This window comes from Cetorhinus maximus, chromosome 13 (genome assembly GCF_964194155.1).
Source record: "Cetorhinus maximus chromosome 13, sCetMax3.hap1.1, whole genome shotgun sequence".
In the NCBI taxonomy this organism is placed as follows: Eukaryota; Metazoa; Chordata; class Chondrichthyes; order Lamniformes; family Cetorhinidae; genus Cetorhinus; species Cetorhinus maximus.
This window is the reverse complement of record NC_135891.1, coordinates 112105386-112119544: the sequence shown is the minus strand read 5'-3', so window position 1 is coordinate 112119544 and position 14159 is coordinate 112105386. Positions and strand designations below refer to the sequence as shown.

At 47.0% G+C, this 14159-nt stretch overlaps 1 protein-coding gene across 2 annotated transcripts in view; it reads right to left on the bottom strand.

Annotated features, from left to right (window-relative positions):
• Positions 1-3055: 3055 nt before the first annotated feature.
• LOC144688959 (ephrin-A5-like) overlaps positions 3056-14159 on the bottom strand; it is a 350979-nt gene continuing 339875 nt past the window's right edge. For both annotated transcript variants that reach the window (XM_078556030.1, XM_078556031.1), the window contains one exon: positions 3056-5041. In XM_078556030.1, coding sequence (XP_078412156.1) covers positions 4926-5041 — 116 coding nt within the window. In that variant the 3' untranslated portion in view covers positions 3056-4925. The remainder of the gene's footprint in view (positions 5042-14159) is intronic.

Here is a 14159-nt window from a genome sequence, read left to right as displayed (position 1 = left end):
ATGTCTTTCTGGAGGTGAAAACTGCTTTGACAATGGTACAGTTGTAGCAGTTGTCGTTACATCAGGATACACGGTATCCATTTCACGCCTTTCCACATGGCCTTTACTGTTTCTTCTGTGACACCTCTGGCTTCAGAAATGTCAGGCCTTTACTGTCATTTGGCTCTGTATAAGAAATCTAAAAGGGCCCCGTTAATTTTCAAGTAGCTGTTCAAACAGATTCCTGGACAACGGCCTTCCAAGCACATGGCTTATTTCTTTCAGAAGCAGGTTTAATGGTTCAGATAAAACAGAATCAATATGATGCTTATTCCAGCCATAAATGATCTTGCTTACAAACCATTTCACCAATGAGAATTCCTGTATCCATCAAATTCTTCAGCACTGGCCCTAATGTGGGTTTCCAATATGATCAATTGGTCATTAATATAAGTCCATATAACATTTGCAGCAGTCTCTAAAGCACATAGATTATACACAACAGGAAGGGGTTAAAGGCATCACAAATTCAATGACAAGGTCACAAGGTTCTAGCCCATGAACCAAATAATCCCTCAAATGGTTGCTGGCCAAATTAGGGTCTTTTAAGTGATAGCTGGAGTCTTACGAGAGCAGCTGCAATGACTTGACGTCACCACTCAGGAGCACACCTACTAACTCCCTCATCCCCTCCCTGCTCCATGCTCTCCCACCCAACGGCAGTCAGGAAGATCCAGTAAAAAGTGAAGTTTGACTTGTCTGGAAAGAAAACAATTCTGACAGATTCATCTTCGGCTGCAGGAGCCAGGACTCCAAGACCAGCAGCAGAGCACCCGCCCATCATTGGGGGAATCAACTGCACGAAACTCCAATTTTAGCAGAGGAGTTGGCACATTTATTCAATTAATTTGAGCACCTATGTCAAACCAGCCAGTCTGGGAAATGGAAAACAAGTGAAACTACTGCTGCCAACATCACTTCCGAATGATGTTACCCCTCTATTTTGTAGTTTGCAGAAAATAGCTTTACATTGAATAGAAACCACCCCGTGAAAGCAGACTGAGGACTCACTTTCGTTGATGATCTTTACGAGGATTAAGTTGTGATCGTATTTAGAGGATATCGTCCAGATTTCTTGTGAGCGCACCCATGTGAGTTCAGCGGATAAACATGTGGCCTGGCTGTGGTTTTGAGTCCTACAGCCCATGTTGAGTGGGTTATTCTCAGCAGGGGCAGGACTCCTGGGCAAGGGAGTGAGAAAAACAAGCAAATCAGCCAGGCTTTCCGATCCAAAAATTACTGCCCAGTGAACTGTGACATACAGGTTGGCAGCAGAAGCAGGCGCTGGTGTATCACACTCCATAGCCAACTAGTCCATTGGCACACATTAAAAGGACTCACTGGGACAAGGCGCAGGAGAGCACCCTCTGGGCACGCCTCACCACTCCTATGCCAAGTAACCTGCAGGCAGTCCCGGTCTGGACTTGGGTGAGGGCGTGGGAGCATTGCTAGCGACCTGTGGAATTGTCCCCCAGCTCAAGCCAGCAATAGTCAGTGCCTTTCCTATCCGCAAGGTTAAGTCAGCTCGATCTGTGGGGTAAGAAGACAAAAGAGATGTCTCTCACCTGAAGTTGAACATCTCCTTTTCCACAGGTTGTTGCTTTATGCAGAAAAATCAGTGTGCAATGAGTGAAATATCCCTGTGGGGAAACTGCTGTTGAGCAGAGAAAACCTGCCCATCCAAGTTGATGGGGATTCTCAGGAGGGGAATGTTGATCCATAAACAACCTTACTAAAAAGGTGGAAAACATGAGAGGCTTGCGATGAGTTTATAACTCCTACCGAGTGACCCAGGTGAAATGTTAATTCATTTTGAAGACAGGTTTTCCAGCTATCATTTGCAACATTAAAATACAAATTTCATTTAATAAAAATGTCCAGCATTGTTCATGTTTTGTGAATGAAATTACCTATACTCTTACATTCATTTGATGGGCCCATGTTAATAATATTTTATTTTATTCTTTTGTGCAGAATGTTGTCCTTTTGATTATTTCATCCTAATGATTTTCTCCCAGATATTATGTAGCAAGGCTTGCAGTTACTGACAATTCCCCTCTTTGCCATATCAGCTGTAAATCAATAAGTTATAATCTTGGCTCGGAGTCAGAAGGCGGTGGGATCCAGGGGCTTGAGCACAGGAATTTAGGCTGACACTCCAACACCACTACCGAGGGGGTGCTGCACTGTCAGAGGGGCTATCCTTCAGATGAAATGTTAAAACTGATGGCCTGTCTGCCCTCTCAGGTGGATGTAAAAGATCCCATGGCACTATTTCGAACAAGAGCAGTGGAGTTATCCCCAGTGTCCTGGCCAATATTTATCCCTCAATAAACATCACAAAAAGAGATTATCACATTGCTGTTTGCAGGAGTTTGCTGTGCACAAATTGGTTGCCTCGTTTCCTATTTTACATAGTGGTTACAGCTCTGAAGTGCTTCATTGGATGTGAAGCACTTTGGGAAGGCCTATGGTTGTGAAAGACGCTACATAAATGCAAGTCTTTCTTATTTCCCTTTCCTTCGCATAAAGACAGGTTGCTATATGAGTTTTGACATTTGTGAAACTGACTTGGAATTGACAACTAAACTATCAGATCTACAATCTTCTATTAACAGAAACCGAGGAAAAGCTAACGACAAGGAAGAAACACTCACTTCGGCTGGTTGGCAAGCACCTGTAACTCAAAATAATACCTCACTAACTCAAGCTAAATTTTAAAACATATATTCCCACAGAACGCCCTTGGATCCTCTCTGCCCTGACAGTCCAGTCCTCTCACTAACATCAGGGACCATTTGGTTTTATGTACAGCGCTTTGACATGGCAGTCAATTTCGTCTGCGTTGCCCTAAAAGATGGCCACCCAGGGAAGGGAGGTCGAGAGCTCGGCCTGTGAAACAATAATCCCTGTAATCCTTTTGTGCGCGGCAGAGTGAGCAAGGAGGGGGGGGTGTGTGACTGCCAACACTGACCTATGTATATATTTAATATATATATATATGTATACATATAAGTGGGTGTATATATTTAATATATACACACACACATACACAGACAAAGTATTCTCAATCCAGGTTAGTAAAAATATCCCTTTGCGTGACAGATACAGAATTGCCACAACAGGTCATTCAGTAGTCTCTAAGCTTTAAATACACCAAAGGTGATGAGAAAATAGACGCCGTATCTGAAAGGGAAATGGATGCTGCAGCTTTTCATCTTCTGTTGACTTCAGCTTGCTTAATGCCGCACTTACCTAGCCACAAGGAAGTCTCTAGCCTATCATGTACCTCTAAAGAAGTTTGGCTGTCTTAATCATTCACACCGAGAGGCAAGTCAGCCTGTACTGGCAACTGACTGAAACTTCAGCGTTTCCGAGGATTTTGCCATCTTTGTCTCTGAGGCAAAACCCTCATTTATTGTTGTATAAGAAGTAGTCCCTTTAAGATGTATATATAAATATCTTACAGCCAGTCTATCCATTTTTTAATTTCAGAAGTGACTTTTATTTTTAAAAAAAGGCTTGTGCTAGTTTATATACCTTTGAGGTGTCCATTGCTACTTTTCAACTTTGCAGAATTAAACCCTTCCTCCAATTCTGAGGCATTGTATTAATATTCTAGTACTATCAGTTTAGAAATTATTCTCCACCAGATTAGCAGATAGGGTTGCCAACCCTCCGGGATTATCCTGGAGTTTCTAGGCATTACTGATTACTCTCCTTGACACTGTAGCACACACCAATGGGAGGAAAGGCATAGGGTCTTTAAAAAAAAAAGATTCTGGTCTTGTTTTATTGGTTATGAAAATACTGGAGATGGAATAAAAAAAAGTTGTTTTGACTGTGCAGGGTGATTGGAGGGGTGGCAGTCATGGGTTGAAACCTCCAGGAATATATCCCACCAGAGTTGGCAAACCTATTAGCAAGCAATTGCTTAATGTATTAGCAAAACATTTCGCCTGTCCACCATTTAAACACTGATGTGAAAAACTGCTTGTTTTAAATGGATAGTGAAATGTTATGCTCAGTGTTCATCCACTGATCTCGCCTTCTGGGTCATTATATTTTAGTAACCCCAGCAATATGTGCTTGCGTTTTGGGGAGGGGGGCCGCGTACATTTTGACATGGGCAGTCAGAAATTGCCAGATCACCGCATGAGAACATTCACTACATGCAAGCAATTGCGCTTTAACCTGCAGTGAAAATGCTATAGCTCCTCCTGGCCCCCCAACCCAAACCCTAAACTTCTGACCCCACCGCCCACTCCCACCCATTCTGACCGAAATGAGAAGTGACCGCGTGAACTGTTCACTTGCCCCCACCAAACCCCCCCCAACCCACCCCTCCAAAACTTCCATTCAGCTGAACCTTCTTGTCGATTCAAGACATTTGTGGGGGGAATAAAATAAAATAAAAACAAGAACAAGCAAAGAATGATGTAGATTTGCGGCTGCCTGAGTGGAGGATGGTGAAAAGAAGCTGCACTTAAAGGGGGTCGTGAATGATTGAAAGCTCCCAGAAGTCATCTATGCTTCATCCTACTCGAGTCTTGGCCTATCGATGGAACGAAGGGTTGCATCAACATAGATTCCATTTGAGAAAAGTTGCGTCTGGAGACCTCCATGGAGATACCTGTTGCTATACTTCGGTACTTTATATCAAACCCAAGTGGGCCCAAGGCAGTGCTTCACAAGAAAATGAGAGTTCCCAGTCTCAGAAAGCATTAATGGAGCATGTCTGTCCCTCGAATAATTTGTGTTGACGGCAAAGTTTCTCAGGAAATGGAGTCTCTTCCGCGTGACCCATGTCAATCTCTTGCCGCCTCCATTTTGGTTTCAGTCACTTACGTAGAAATCATTGCTTTCGTCCTCTTCTAGTCTGTGTGCTATGACGTGAGAAACAAGAGGAGGAGCGCTGTTGCTACAATGAACCAAGAAATCCTAAAGGTCGTGATCCCATTGTTATTGTGATAGGGTTCGGGTGACTCATATATAGAATCATCTGGAAAACAAAGAACCAAAAGTCATCATTTTCAGCAATGAAGTTGCATTCTTTTTAGTTTCTTCATGAAGACACCCCGTGAAATCTAGCAACGTAATGGAGCAAATCAAAGAAAAAGCTTTATACAGCGATTTAATCACATTCAAGGTCCTTCACATGCAATAAACTACTTTGAAATGCAGTGGCCGCTGATCTTGCAGCTTGGGCTGTGATAGCGCCATTTCTTTCAAGTGTATTATGTTTTAAAGTTATTGTCGCTGGACGTGGAGGTCCGCGACCTTGGGTTGCAGGGTCTCCCCAAATGGAGTGCGGTTTGGCCGCTTTGGAGATGCTATTTGCTTGGTATCCAAGCGATTGACCTGTATTCAAAGAGGAAGGCCATAAGAACATAAGAAACAGGAGCTGGAGTAGGCCCTTCGGCCCTTCGAGCCTGCTGCACCGTTCAACAAGATCACAGCTGATCCTCCATCTTTCAGCAATATCACCACATCCCTTAATTCCCTGAGTATCCAAAAGTCTTATCAACCTCTGTCTTGAATATACTCAATGACTCAGCAACCACAGCTCTCTTGGGTGGAGAATCCCAAAGATTCACAATCCTTTGAGTGAAGAAATTTCTCCTCATCTCAGTCCTAGATCCCTTATCCTGAGACTGTAGCTTCCACGTTTTAGATTCACTAGCCGGGGGAAACATTTTCTCAGTGTCTACCCTGTCAAGCTCCTTAAGAATTTTATATGTTTTGATTGGATGTCCTCTCATTCTTCTCAACTCCAGGGAAATAGGCCCAATCTACTCAATCTCTCCTCATGGGATAATTCCATTCATCCCAGGAACCAGTCTAATGAAGCCATAAACTGTATTAGGAAACTGCAGCCAGTTCTGAAAGTGGGGATGTCCAACTCTAATCTTTGAGGAAAGACTTTACATTCAGGTCTGAGACTAAATACTTTTACATCGAAAGTGCTTTATATACATCATGGTGAGGGAAGTTAGTTGCTGCCAATTTTGGGCTTCCGGTGCCAACATTAAGCGTAGCCAGGCTAGACAAAGATGCAAAGTAGACCTCTCTCTACCTTGTCCTGAGAACATGAGCCAACCACAGAAGAGTGTGATCAGTCTGCCCATTTCTCACGCCAGCCATCCTGCGGAGAGTCAAAGGCTGGTGAGGTTAGAACCCCAGCACAGGTCAAGATAAAGCAGGCAGCAAATGGCTGGATGCCATATTAACCTCACTGCTGGTCCCATCATCTATTATGTGAGAAACAAAATGCCATCTCTAGACAAATAAGCCTGGTGTCCCAGGTTCTATCCCCAGCCTGTGTTGCTCTCAGCCAGGGAGTTGCTAAAATTGGCCCAGCTTTTGGTCAGCCATGTCCACAGTGCACACATACACGGACCCGCACCATGTCTGGACTGGGTAGTTGAGTCTACACATGGGCAGGAGTCTCTACTAGCCCAAGGAGGGAGGGTGGGCGGTTTTTGTACCCCACCTATGATGCCCAGGGTGCCAACATGCAGATTTGCAGAGTCAAGACTTGGAGGTTCCTTACATCTGCATTAACAAGCTAAAAGGGGGAAGTTTGTCACTGCATGTACTGTTGGTCCAGCCTCTGGCTACATGTCTATCCTATCCATTGGGGCGTCGAGTTTGCTGGTTTATCAAGAATTGAATCAGGAGAATCCTGTAAAGGGGAAGGGGGGTGGGGGGAAATCAGCCTGGGTTCCAGTTAGTCGACACTAACCACTGACTCCAGCTGTAAAGTGGGGCACTGACTGAGGGCAGCATGCGCCTCAAACGCGATGCCTCCCACAGCTGAAAAGCTAACACTTGTTCCCTAAGGCTCACAAGTGAAGAATGGCCACTCAAATGTGCTACCAGGAGACAGGTGCCTTACCTTAGGAAGGATGCGAAGACCATGGAAAGGGTGGAGAAGAATTTCCTTAAGATAAACCCCAGCATTTAGGTGGGAGGAGAGTGCAGGGAAACAGGAGATTTTCATTAGGACATAGAAGATTATGAGGCAATCTGATAGAGGGGTTAAAAAGATGGGAGATTTTGATAAAAATAAATCAGGGTAAAGTACTTCCATTGACCGATGAGTTAGGGTGGGCTCCAACTTAAAGTTAGCCCCCCAAAACATGAACAGAGTCGTTCGTCAAATGTGTTTTGTTCACGAAATATGTTGCCAGGACATGGAATTTCACCCAGAAACAGCAGAGGAAGCAGGATTCATGCTAGCTTTTATGGACGAATAATTGAAGAATAAAATTTGAAAGGCCAGAAGAATGGAATTAAGGGGAGAGCTCATTTAGCGCATGGCTGGCAGGGGAATAGGACTGTGCGGATAGTTCTTTCAGAGGGCTAGCCCTGGCATGATGGGCTGAATGGCCACCCCCTTGCTGCAAAATTTCTATGGCTCTTACCTCGACTTCTTTAAAGGATAAGCTGCCTTGTACTGTGAGTGATGTAGCAACTAAAAGCACAGGCTATACATTTGATACCTGGCATTTAAAATAAAAAAATCCTCTCCCTAGTGACTATGATGTGAAATGGAAACAGTGGGATTTGAAGTGCTGGGACTGACAGTGGCTAATGGACTCATTCTGTTTTCTTTATTCCTCCGACTCTCTGAAGTCCCCCTGATAAAAGCACAAGCGAGAGAAAGGGCATTCCGAGTCTACTCTCTGTGTGCACCCTCCCACCGCCCCTCCCTGACAGGAAATTTCAGCGCGCTTGCAGCATTATGGTGCCACCCATCACAGCAGTCGGAATGAGCACGGGGACCAAGCCAGGCAGTGTTTACCATGCATTAAGGGAACTTTGAAGACAGATCTTAGATTCCCGACTGACTGCCCCGCAAGCTCTCATTAACCAACAGTTCAGGGAAAATGCCACCGCCTCAGTGGTAGCACTTCTGCCTCTGAGTGAGAAGGTGCAAGGTTTAAACCCCACTCCAGACAATGAGAGGCGCTTTCTGCCTTGGTAGCCACTGGGATACACGCGGCTGATGGCCCCTCCTTCCTGTGGGTTGTGCGAATCTTGCATATCCAATTAAGGGCTCTAAAGCATAGTGTAGGCCTCTCCTCTCTAGTGTTGGTTGATCTTGCATTCAGGCGACTCTGGCCTATATGTGACTTAACAGGCAGTCTCTTAAAGGGACCACCACAGGCGGCCACCAAAAGAAATGGTCTCACCCTTCTGACCTCACATTAAATCGCAGGTTGCTGATGGTCACTGAATGCTTCCACCTTGTGACTTGAGCCTCCTCCCTTCTCTGAGTCCGGCTACCCTTTCTGCTGATTGCCACACAGCTCCTCCCCCCTCCCCCCACCCCCCCCCTGCCCCCACCCCTCGAGCCAAGCGCATTCCTTCCAACCCACACCACCTTCTCTCAACGCCCTTTTTAACGGCTTATCTGAGGGTCGCTGCCGTCAATGCAGCAACCCGGCATTCGGGGTTTCTTCACCAGCGAGCTGCTGGGCACTGCCCAGTGGGTGACCACAGCTCGCCACCTTGGTGATAATGAGGCCCAATATTCAATGCACGCCGGCCTACTCATTCCGCAGCCGCACATCCCCCCCCTCCCCCGCCCCCAAACAATGCCCACTCCCTGCTGGTTATCCTGGCTCCGGTGGCAAGTATCATGGTGTGGCAGTGCACAGACCATTCCTTGGTGCTCCACATACGATCTCAGCCAGGCTGGATATCTTCAGGATGAGTACCAGCCCATATGGAGGTGAAGGGTATTGGAAGAGGTCAGTATCCTTACTCTGAGACACTGTTCTTCCATTAGCAGTGTCGACAAATGCCATTTTTCAGTATTGCAGAGAGATGTCTGCCTGGAGAGCCCACTCAGTTGTAACATTGGCATTAAGTATAACCTGTGCCTGCAAGTACGCACTTCTGTCTCTTACTCACACCCTTTTAATGGAGAGTGACTAGTGGCTGAAAAGGAGGGGAATTTGTTCTGTTTTTAATGTTTTCCAGGTTGTGGGGCCGGGAGTGGAATCGATCGGGCATAGTTGACTGAATTCCCCTCGGAGATTTTAAAACAGAAAGCACACAACATCTTCCACTCCCCATAGCAATGCTGGAAGAAAGCTCGGTGTACAAAGGGGTTCCCTTTGGCTCAATGTTACTAAGGTGGGAGTAATGAGTAATGTCACATGGGGAAGAACTTTCCACCCGTTTGGCGGGGGAGGGGGGGGTGGTGCGGGGGGGTGGGTGCACTGCCAATCGGCAATCGGCACTGCCGATCGGCTGGGCGCCGCCATTTGACGTGGGCAGGCCAATTAAGGCCCGCCCAGCGTGACGCGCGCCCAGAAGCGCTGAGTGCTCCCTGAGCGGGCGGGGGGAGTTGGCTGAGTCGGAGAGTGCGCTTTTTCGCACGCATGCACGCGAGTGAGCGCAGAAATCTCCCTGAGGCACAGAGCGGCCTCAGGAAGATTAGTTTCATTAGTGAAACTGTCACATGAGCTGGGACATGTCCATTAATGTTAATAAAAATTTCCAACACTTTAAAAACGTTCATGAAACCTCATCCCGCCCGTGGATGAGGTTCTATGAAAAATGCAAAGGCCGCCTGGGCTCTTCACCCGCCCCCCACCAACCTTAGGGTTGGACGGGCAGCTCAGGTCAATGATTTAATTGATTGTTAAATGGCCTTAATAGGCCTTTGACAGTTCGGCAGGTGAGCAGCTGAGCGCCCGCCGATCTGAAAATCTGAATGACGCGCGGTGACATCGGGACGCACGCCCAACGTCACCCTGCGTCCGTCTACGCCTTGGCGAGTGGGCCCCGCCTCTGCTCGCCGAGTCGAAGATTCTCTCATCATTTGTGTCTAATTGTAATACACTTGCCCGTATTTGGGCAGGCGTTTTATACGCGCCTACTGTCACTCTGGCTGGAAGCAGCAGGAATGAGGGGAGAGCAGGCATAAACAGCTCCCAAAGAATTTCCCAACTCACTACGCGACAAGTTACGTCCGGGAACTGGCGTAAGATGAACGGAAAATCTAAGCAGCCGTCTTAGCCATCCACTAACGGCTGTCGTGTGCATCTGAGTTGCCTCCAGTATAACTGGAAGGAGAGCTGATTAAAGAATGAGTCTTTAGGCTCCTGCTTTAATAAGCTCTCTTCTCCCCTCTTCCAGTGAAGCACCCACTCAATCATTCACTTTCATCTCATTATCCAAGAAAAGTTAAATGTTATTAAAAATGTCACTGGTTATTGATAATTCTCTGCAAGCATTTAACTAGCGAGCAAATTAGTGTCAGTTCTTCCGTTCATAAGGCATCATTAAGCAAGATTCCTAGAGCACTTTTCAATGTATAATAAGAGATAGACTCTATGAAGTTTAACAATTACAGTCAGACATGTGTAAAAAATATTTATGATAATATAAGAGTGATTTTATCCCAAACTTTTGGGTTTTAAATAAGTCCTAAATCTGTTTAAAGTTTATTGTCAGAATTCCAGTTTTATTGTCTCTTTTTGTGAGGGCAGAGATCACTGTGAGCTTGGGTTCAAGGGCTCATGAGAGGCAACGTCCCTGCCATTTTCCAACTCTAGGATTCAGGGTTGGTCAATTCCAAGTGTGAAGGAAATTGTCCTTTGCAGGTTGTTGCAGATTTGCCATCTTTAGATTCGATATAATTTACATGCTGAGCTTCAAGTAATACTGTGAGAACTAATCGGATTCGGTCAATAAGTCAAGAGGCGGCCAGTGGGTTTTCTCAGAGTTACAAGAAATGAACTGCAAATGCCCGCGTTTTAAAAGCTATGGTTTTTCAAAAGTTATATATACAATCGTGGATCTCCCTGTGGCGTTGTTTGTTAACCTAGGGTTGAGTTTTTTTGTGTTGGCTGCTGAAGTAGAACTGCCTTTAAGGCAACCTGTCCCTTTAAGGCCACTGCTCAAGTGGAATCGTAGAATAGCATCTTAGTGTGGTAACAGGCCAAAGGGAGGACATTCAGCCCATCATGTCCATGCCAGCTCTCTGTAAGAGCCACTCTGCTTGTCCCACTCCCCTGTCTTTTCCCTGTAGCTCTGTCAGTTTTTTCTCCCTAGAGTATTCTTGGTGAGGTTAGGGTTTCTCAATCAGGGTATAGTACTTGCTTAAATTAAGCCTCATTGTAATTATGCCTGATTGTAAATTTCTGGCCCCAGGTGGAAGCCAGGCTGTCAGGTTCAGGGGGAAAAAAAAACCAGCAACAATCCTCCATTAAAAGCTGCCCTAAAGCAAGGAGGAATGGCTGGTCCTTCCGACTACTCCCTCTCTACGGGGAAGGCCCCAGGACTGCAGTCGCTGTCCCAGGATCAGCCACTGTCAGGATCAGCGAGCCAAATCTTAGGAAATCTGGGTTTCCTTCTCTCCTTTTTATACTTCTGATGCTTAAAGAGTGAAGTCCCCATTATGGCAGGCACTGATCAGGCACAGCGCACTTTTACTTCAACCTTAGAACCAGTAAAATTTAACGCAGGGATCTGTAAAGTGCAAAATGGGAGGAAGAATGAGGTCAAGAGGCAACATAAATGCAATAGTGGTTCAACTTTAAGGAGGAAGGTGGGATTAGAAAGGGCACCTGGGTGTCCTCGGGCTGGCATGGACAAGTTGGGCCGAATGGCCTCCTTCTGTGCTGTAACTTTTCTATGGTTCTATGGTTCTAGGTGCAGGAACAGAATGTTCCTCCCTTCTAGTATCCCACAACACTGAATTAAAGGTCCCATTCCTTCCCCCTCTTGTAATAAGTTTGAGTGCATAGCAGAATGCCAGGAATTTTTTAAAAAACAGCAAATGTTAGAACTACGCAGCATTAGAGCGGGGCCAGCTACAATCTTGCAGAGAGTCGGCAAGGGCTCTCAACAGGCTGAATGGCCTCTTTCTCTGCTGGAGCCATTCGCTGATTCCAGCTTAGTCAGCGTCGGTGAAGAGAGACGTATGCGCGAGTGACGTTTCTAGTGTGTCCTTCAACAGAACGAAAGATAAAAGAGGACCAGAAAATACCTTTTGTCTTCCAAACCCTGACTGACATGTTGTGCATTTCCAGCATTCACTCTTTTCGTTACAGATTCCAGGAATTCTATATTTCTTTAGCCAAGGGTGCAGTTACACTTATTTTCATAGGGATATTAGATTAGACACTATAGCTAATCTCTTATGGGCTGGAGAGTTTGTGAGATATTTAGTTGCTTGATCAAAATGACTACAAATCTTAACACTTTCACTGATTCACAGCGGACTGTCTCTATAATGGTGCTGGCATGTGACAGCGCGTTACTAGGGATTGTGGTTCAGAGAGGCTTAGTCCTCCAGTTAAAGAAGCATAATGTAAAATAAATTTGTCTATTGTTAACGGCAACCTTTATATGTCACCTTTAATGTAGTAAAACACCCCAAGGCGTATCCAAGGTGTGTTAACTGAAGATAACATGGGGGGTTTTTTCCTCCTTTCTTTAATGTCCAAACTGTAGTCGACGTGCTCCTGCTCATCCCTCAGTCCCAACCAATCAGCCCACAGATTTATACCTGCACTTTACTCCCCCTGTTGCAAACTCACAGGCCTGAACTTGTGGAAAGGCCTAGTCCACACTGCCCACATTCACTCCTGGGAATTCTGAGGCAGCAAATTGGGTTGGGTCAGCGGCCAACGTGGACGGTGAAATCACGCAAACAAACAGGAGGCCCGGCTCGATTTTCACACACCCCTCTCGGTGCGAGCACCTGAATCCATTAGTCTCGCGTGCTTCCAAAAATGCAAATTCACGCAAAGGCATTAGCTGAATCTTTATGCCTGTTCGGCGGGGCTTAGTGACTTGTGAACTGAGTGGTCCTCAGAGGCAAAAAATGGTCTGCCCAGCTCTTGTGCTTCTGCCTCTCTCGAAGATCTCAACTGGAGAGACTGGTCCAGATCAAGTGAAGCGTTTGACTGTTAAGCGAAAGGCAAGGCATCATGCAGCAGGACCATGTCTGAGGAAACCACGGGCCTACAATGCGGAGAGCTCCTCACCTCTCATGTGCCTAAGTAACGCAGCAAGTGGGGGCAGAGTCTTGTGGAGGGGACAGGAGTTTCAGCTGCTGGCTGGAGAGCCAGCCACATCCCCATGTTGACTCTTTTCAGAAGGCCCGCTGTATTAAGTGCCACTTAGCCACTTGAGAGGCCAGCCAGCGCGGGGTTTCCCCGGGGTCCTTGATCCCGGGGGCGGGGGGGAGTTGGGGGGCGGAAGTCCCGCCCGGCATTTGCTGCCGGACAATCAGGGACTGGCAGCTCTACCGAACAGCAGTGCCACCGAGGAGGTGGTGGCTGCTGCTGCTGGTAGGACACCAACCCGAGGCTGAGGCTCATCGCTGGATCCCAGGTCAAAGGTGAGAGAGATGGCGGGAGGGGTGTTGCGGGGTAGGAGTTGAGGGGGAGGGGAGCAGTGAGGTCAGCAGCAAGGGCAGGGGATGGCTGCCAGTGGCCCCCTCCATCTTCCGGGTTCCTTGATCGGGCACTGACTGTTTTTGAATGGGGGACACCGCCCCCACCCTGCTCAACACCCCGGCAGCCCACAGGCAAACACGCCAGGGTTTGCTTGTCACGCTCTCCATGTGGTGAGCATGCCCCACCCCTGCCCGCCGCTGGGTTAATACCAGTGGAATGAGGCCCTTAAGTGGGAGTTGATTGGCGGCGGTAGGGTAGGAAGGCTGTCCACAGGCCTTCCCTACACAGGCTTAATTGGGGTGGTGGTGGAGTCCCTACCTGCCACCCTCCCACACGATTAAATGCCCCTCTGCCACCAAACCTGGCACAGGAGAGGGCACAAGATTCAGCCCCCAATCTGTAGAGGAGAGGGGGCAGCTCCCTCTGATGATCAATGTGCAGGCTGCAATTTTGTCTTTCGATAGCGTGATCGATGCTCTGATTTTCTGCTTCTCCTCACCCCACCTACCCCCACCCCCCCCTCTCCACGCCACCCTTCCAGGAGGTGCTGACTCTTACTGAATGACTGAAATTAGTAGCAGGAGCCTTGACCCTCCCTGAGCTTACTGTGGCACCCATCCAGCTGCTCGCAGTTGAGATCTGCGGGTTCAGCGATTGAAGCCAGTGCTCTCTGATCTGTACAGCTCATCTCAC